The sequence below is a fragment of the Wyeomyia smithii genome, chromosome 3 (assembly GCF_029784165.1).
Source record: "Wyeomyia smithii strain HCP4-BCI-WySm-NY-G18 chromosome 3, ASM2978416v1, whole genome shotgun sequence".
In the NCBI taxonomy this organism is placed as follows: domain Eukaryota; kingdom Metazoa; phylum Arthropoda; class Insecta; order Diptera; family Culicidae; genus Wyeomyia; species Wyeomyia smithii.
Window position 1 is genome coordinate 88,020,862 of NC_073696.1, and position 7,733 is coordinate 88,028,594.

General features: G+C 32.5%; 1 protein-coding gene across 1 annotated transcript in view; it reads right to left on the minus strand.

The window, feature by feature from the left end:
- Positions 1-7,092, minus strand: part of LOC129729899 (gustatory and pheromone receptor 39a-like) — an 82,952-nt gene extending 75,860 nt beyond the window's left edge. Inside the window, exons 1-2 of the mRNA XM_055688777.1 lie at positions 6,990-7,092; positions 4,730-4,937 (exon numbers count right to left, since the gene is read on the minus strand). Of these exons, the coding sequence (XP_055544752.1) occupies positions 4,730-4,879 (150 nt within the window). The 5' untranslated portion in view covers positions 4,880-4,937; positions 6,990-7,092. The remainder of the gene's footprint in view (positions 1-4,729; positions 4,938-6,989) is intronic.
- Positions 7,093-7,733: the final 641 nt, after the last annotated feature.

Genomic DNA, 7,733 nt, shown 5'->3' on the forward strand with positions numbered 1-7,733 from the left:
AATTTGATTTTCTAAGTTCAACTTGGGACTGCTTAAAAATCAAAATTGGATTTGCGAGTCTTGATTTTCGACTTTTGTTTTCCAATTTCAAGTTTAAGCTTAAGCAACTTTAAGCATTTCAATTTTTTACTTCTGATTGTTGACTTAAACTTTCGACTTTTGATGTTTTGCTTTTCATGTTTTCAACTTAGACTTCCGGCCTCAAAAACTTTTCAACTTTGTCCTTCGTGTTGAAATTCGTGAAACGGATCACTGATATATTGAATGTTGTTCTAAATATCAAAAACTTGATGATTTTAACTCAAAAAATTTGATTTTCAAAAATTTCATTGAATTTAAGTAAGTTTTTGTTTGAAATTTTGTTGTTTTTTTTTTTTCAAATATGCATATCTTAAAAATTATTCGTAATAATTCGTAATTATTTTGTCTTTTCACTTAAAAAAACGAAATTTTTTTTATAGCATCATCTTATAGTACAATGTCTTGGGAATATTTTTTCAAATTTCCATAAAAATCTGAACAAGAGGAAGAAAGTTAGATTGATTTGCAGCGCGCCTCGCCACGGTCGCATAAGCTAAACTTCAAACTTTACATGCGTTTATCTAGGAATGGTGTTTCTGAAAAAAGGACTTGCCGTGTTTACGATTGCGGCGATTAACCGATTTTCTTTATATTTTTTAAATGTTCGTTATTAAACGGTTATTACTACATCAATATTTGGTATTTCTTATGAGCAAAAAATTCACAAAAAGCGTATTTTCATAGAAAACTCAAAATTGTCAGTATTTGAAATTACAACTTAGATCAAACTGCATCATTGAAATTTTATATTTACATGATTGAAATTTGTAAAATTGTGAAAAATTCAACTTTTAAGTCAAATTGGTTTTTATTTCTAAATCCGACCTTTCTTATCAATTTTTTGAATCATTTACCAGCAACAGCAACATTGTACAACAATCTCCAATTCTATCTACAAAATACGAAAGTTGGAAATCTGATTTAATAGAAAATTTTGATCACCCTAATTTGTAACAACATAAAAATAAAAATAAAAATAACCACCTCATCGTATGTAACAACTTTGTAGAAAAAAGTTTTTCTCTAGAATATAGCGCGATAGTAAGAGCTCTAGATCCGAGTTTCCCCGAAGCTCGTTCCCTAGAAGGCTGTCGAATAATTAACTTAGCGTCTCCACCGATTTAACAGTAAAAGGAGGCGCACGGTTAACTTTTAGTTGGAGTGGATGGGAGCTTTTGTCGCGTAACGGATAAGGAAATTCACAGGAATGGTTAAATAGCTATTATCTTTTAGTTTTGTCCAGTTTGAGCCCTAGAGCAAAACCTATGTTGACCACTGTAATCTATGACAAAATACATACACCCTCTTTAGGAAATTACTAATGAATCTAAAAAACTTCTCTACTTTTAAACTATGCAGTTTGCTAAGCCAAATACGTTTGCAACGTTTCACTCAAATCAAAAATTATCGATTGAGTTTTTGCGAATTTTCAAATCATTTGGCATGGAAACGCTCATATTTGACATTTAATTTATGACTTAAGAATTTTCATTTTTGACTTTTGAAGTTTGACTTTTAATTTTTGACGTTTGACTTTTAACTTTTGACTTTTAAATGTTTACTTTTTTTCTAATTTTTGAATTTTTGATTTTCACTTTTGACTCTAGACTTTTGAATTCTGACTTTTCAATTTTCACTTTTCATTTTTGACTTTTGACTTTCAACATTTGAATTTGAATCATGACCCTAAACTCTTTACAATTTTTACTTTTGATTGATGATGATATTAGAATTTTGATTTTCCATTTTTGATGTTTCAATTTTGATCTTTGAGTTTTGATTTTCAATTGGCTATTCAATTTCTAACTTCACCTTCTGTTGTTTAACCCTTTTTTTCGATTGTTGTCTTTTGTTTTACGCTTTTTATCTTATCATTTATGATTTTCTACTTAGCTAACAAGCCAGTCGTAGTAGTTTCGAGTTTCGGATGGTAGCGCTGGCCCCTCAATTGTCCTGTACACTGAAACAGATGGCTGCGAAGTCTGTGTATAATGAAAAAGAAGATCGAGTTCCGATTCGGAATGTAGCACCAAGGCTTTACTTTTTTCTTCTTGAAACTCCTAATTTTTGTTACTCAACTAGTGACTTTCGATTTTCTACATTTGATTATTTTTGCTTTTCTATTAATCCCTTAATTTTTGACTATTTTATTTTTTTTATTTTCACTCTTGGCTTAAGCGTCACACATAAGCTGAACTACCTGACCTCCCTTAAAATTTTCATTTCAATCAAATATCACAGTTACCTAACTATCTCAACTACCTACCAACTAACCTATGTAACAAAAAGTAACGCAGACGCAACACGCCTTCCCTTTTTTCATGCGGTACATAATTTGTATACGACGCCTTTTGATTTTTAACATTCGACACTTGACTTTCGATTTTTGATTTTTTTTTCGCCGACACATGACTTTAAATTATTGAATTTTGAATTTAAACCTTTACTTTGTAACTCCTGCTTTTTGATTTTTGGTTTTCGACATTTACCTTTTGACTTTAAACTAATAATTTTTGCTTCTTGATTTTTTACCTTTTAATTTACAACTTTTGATTCGTGATTCACTGGTCGACAAAATGAAAGAAAAAAGTGCACTCCGAAAGCTCAACCGGAAAATATAAAAGATTATAACTATTCAACCATTCCTATGAACTTTGGTGCCCCTAGCCATGACCATAACGCCTAAACTTCCGTGGGAGTTCGCATAGTGATTGTTCAACGATATGTTTACGAGCAAACTCATTTAAGTCTCTGAAAAAAGTTAGTGGCTACAAACACCAAAATTCACAGGAAGGGTTGAGAAGCTATAATTTGTCATTTTTTTCAGTTTGACTTTTGAAGTGCACCTGTGTTGACCAGTGTTATTGAAATTATGACTTTAACGTTTGATTATTGGCTTCCATGTTTTTCTTTATTTCAAGGTTTTTTATTCGATATCGCAAATTTTACTCTCAACGTTTGTCCTTTGACTTTCTACTTTTGACTCTGATATAATTGCTGGCTTTTCACAATGTGTTTTTGAATTCTAGATTTCAATTATGGCCTATTTTCCTACCCATGACTGTCGAATGTAGACTGTTGAATTTTGATTACACTGATCAACACAAGTTTTACCTTCGAGCTCGAACTGAAAAAATCAAGAATTATAGCTGTTCAACCATTCTTGTAAATTTCTGGTGCCTCTAGCATCGGTATAAGTACGTCAAAAGACCGCATAGTAATTGCTCGGTGGGTTCGTCGCTTCTTGAGCAAACACAGAAAAACTTTATTTTAAACTCTGAAGTCTCTTAAAAAATTTAGATTTCATTTAGATTTTGGTTTTTAGATTTTAGATTTCAGATTTTACATTTTAGATTTTAGATTTTAGATTTTAGATTTTAGATTTTAGATTTTAGATTTTAGATTTTAGATTTTAGATTTTAGATTTTAGATTTTAGATTTTAGATTTTAGATTTTAGATTTTAGATTTTAGATTTTAGATTTTAGATTTTAGATTTTAGATTTTAGATTTTAGATTTTAGATTTTAGATTTTAGATTTTAGAGTTTAGAGTTTAGAATTTAGAGTTTAGATCAAAGATTTAAGATTTTAGATTTTAGATACAAGACGTTCGACTGTAGATTTTTGTCTCTTGACTGCTATCGGTTGAATGTTGTTTTTGAACTTTTACTTCGACTATTGAAAACCAGTTCATCTTTGCAATGAGTTAACTACGCGCACAACTCGGTCTCGGTCATTTACCAGGTTGACACAACCCTTCCTTTTCGTCGCAGTTGTGGAGATTTAGAGGTAAACTCGGCCTCCGACAATAACGACTGTTACACCTCCATCCTTGCAACATTCATCCCTACCCCAACGATCGTAAGAACGTGGCCAGCTCCGTCATCGATCCATACAAAGCAGTAGCTACTGATTTGTTGTACACCAAAGATGGCATTATAATCCCAAGTAGTCATATACGTGTTTCGTTGTGCAACTTCACTAGCTCAGATCAAGCTCAAACTTTTGACCTTTTTATTTTGAATTTTTTCTGTTGATTTTAAACTTCTGATTATTGATTTTAATTTTTTAATTTTGCACTTCAAATTAAATTTTCAGATCTTTAGCTTCATTAACCTAATTGACACTTTTGTTTGAATTTTCATTACCTATTTATATACCATTACCATTTATATACATTACCTATTTATTTCATTACCTATATAAGTCTCGAATTTTGACATTTCATATTTGAGCTCCGAAACTTTTTCTTTTATTTCCAGTTTCGATTTCGAAATCATGTTTTTTTTGGTTGACTTCCAATGTATGACAGTCGAGCTTTATTTTCTTATTTGCAAAGAAAGAGTCTTATCGTCGGAGCACGTTACTTAAGCAGGTATTAGACGAAGCGAATATTTGCTATTTTTGGTACGAATTTTATTTGCACAAAACAAAATCTAAATAGCAAATATTTGCTTGGTACAAAATAGCAAATATTTGCTTCGTGTAATACCTGCTTTAGACTTGCTCTTAAAAACGATGATTGTTGTTAAATTCTTTAGAAATGATTTTCTCTGCTCTGTTCATAATTTCTTGAAAATTAAATAAATCCCGGTTTTCTGGCTATTAGAAAAACAATAAACCATTATTAAACAAATACAATCACTAACCTGATCGGAAACTTGACCGGTAATAGCTATTGCGGAAACTAGTATAGCAAACTCAGCCACTGTCCAGATGATGTTGCCAGTCATGTACAAAATGAAATCTCTGTTTCGTTTGGGTTCCAATAGATTTTCGTGCAACAGAAACAACTGCATTGTCCCCTCCAGTATTCCTGTTATCAGTATTAATATAAACGGTATCCCGAAGTAGCTACTGTGTTGAGAAATAATTTGATGGATTTGATCGTGACATTTAAACACTTTGCTTGTAGCTAGTTTGAATTTGTTTTGATCGGTCACTAAGTTTTTCGCACCAGTCGTAAGCATCAAAATTAAATGTTTATTTTGATTTCGAAGCACAATTAGCAGTGTACTAAAAATAAGCTGATTGCTAGGGCGATTAAAGAAAAGCCACTAGCATATAAACAAACAAGCCAGTCGTTTGAGCAATATGCAAGCCACAACCGAAGAAGAACGTGAATTACACCATAATAGAAGGTAATCAGATACAGCATTTTTCTGCACAATTCATAGGTTCGTTGAATGTTTGGTGCATGAAACAAAATTAGTCTTATTTCTTTGTCTAGGATCAACAAATCGTTCAAAACCTTCAACAGTTTCTTGGGATTACAAACAGTAGCAAGAATAACTGCGATACACTGGATAGGATAAGCAAAGGCACCGATAATGTAAAACATAAGCTCCGTTCTACTACGACTATCAATGTACTTGGATGCGCCATTCACGGTGTAGCTGACCATCCATAAGGAAAATGCACACAGAACTACTAAATTTAGCAATACAAAACATAATTAGCTGCTTGAAGCACGGAACCTTCCAAGTTTTACATCGTAATACACTGCAGTCAATGCAAAGGCATTTGTCTTAGCAGTGATGAAAGAAAAAAGCTGGTGTAGTTCCATTTCCTAAACTCTTGCACTTTGGTTCAACCTCTGAAAATGTTCAAAGACAATGAATCTTTATTACTATGCAAAAGTGATCTGTAAAATACAACAGTAAAGTAATTACTGTTTGAATGTTTTATTGGAAAACAATTTCAATGGAAGAAACGTGAGTGGTGAACTCTAAACCCAGTATTACTGTGACAAAATGCATTCAATAATTAGGAAATTTTATGGAAATATATTCTGTTCAGTTGCAACGAAAGTACTTTACTAAATTGGTTCGAAATTTTATCAGCCTCATCAAGTTGAAAACCAATACTGTAAAAAGCTAATCTGCATTACAGCTGTCATAATCTTTCTTTGCTATATTGCTTTTATAAGTAACGAATTAAACAACTCATTAACATGTTCTAAAAATTTAAAACGATTTAGCCAACATCAATGAAACATGAAAAGCATGAGTCCATTTGTTATAAACGGCCGAAAATACTGCTGAAAAAAATACTAACCTCATGTGAAGCTTGCGAAATTATAGTAATGGATAACACCAGTGTGGCAAACTGCATTATGGTCCACATGATATTTCCCACCGTAAACAGAATGAAATCTTCAAAGTTTTCTTTTTCCACTAGGGTTTCATACATTAGATATAACTGTATAGTACCTTCGACTGTCGCTATGATGGGTGCAATGAGAAACGTTCTTCCAAAAAAGTTGCTTAATTTGGACGTAATTTTACAAATATCATCAAAACACACCAAAGCTTCAATGAATACCCCTTCACTTTCTTCATACATCTTACTTGATTTTATAGCAGTGTTTTTTAATAATGCAACTAAAAACGCGTTCATATTCTGAACAACAAAAACCAAAGACGATGAAAATATGATATAGAATGCATTTCCAGTAGCAATTGCCACAAAACATGCAACGTAAACACCTAAGATCCACTTGCCACTGCGAGAGCAGAGCCAAATACGGGCGGAAAAGTGGACTCCACAGTAGTAGATTAAAACAAACCAAACCATTCGCCGGCATGGGCGTCAAATTTTTTCCAAGTTTGGCCTATACAATACAATAGTAACCGCATTTCTTTTTCTAACTCTAGTAAGCGATTTGAAAGTTTTAGTGACATTTCTGATCTGAACAGATTCATCGTCACTATGATCAAACTCTGCAACGGATGCACACATGATTCGATAATGTAAATTGTAAACGCTGTATTACTAGGGGCATCAAAGTACATAGTTTTTCCAAAAACAGTATATCTTAGCATACAAAAACTGAATCCTAATAGATAGGCCATTTGCATTGATACGAATACACTGCTACATTGATTTGTGAACAGAGAAATAATTTACTATCAGCATCGTATTTCACGGTTGTTAAAGCAAACGCATTGGTTTTACTAACGAAACTATACAAAAGTTGATACAATTCCATTTCGGAACGATTTGTACGATTTAGGTTCGAGTACGGTCTGCTCGTTGCTCCTGCATATTAGTGTTATACTAGTAGCACTTTTGCTGATTGCCATAACATCAAACATATTAGGGCAATACATCAAAGTATAGACAAATGTTCTGTTTCCTAATTTATTTATCATGTGAATCTACTCGCTATACATTTTAATTTAAACTTCATCCATTTTCTGGAAGCTGATATTCATTAATTGATCATTGTGAAGCAAACCAGAAAACTCTAAAAAAATAATATGGATAATTGGAAGATTAAATGATTATATGTATTTTGTTTCAGGCATTATTTAATTTCTATTCATTTCGTGACTTAGAACTTCGATGCGTACACAAGCAAAAATGGAGTCCACTAACTGTAGCTGTACGTAAAAGATACGGTCGTAATGCATAATAATGAAATTCACTAACCTGATTCGAAGCTCCTGAAACAATAGTAACTGCAAATATCAATATGACGAACTGCACTGTAACCCATATGATATTTCCCACCGCATACACGGTGAAATCCTTGTAGTACTCTCCCTCCATCGTTGTTTCATACAGCAAAAACAATTGTGTAGTACTTTCTGCAGTCGCTATGACGGGTGCAATGAGATACACCACTCCAAAGAAGCTGCTGATTTTAGA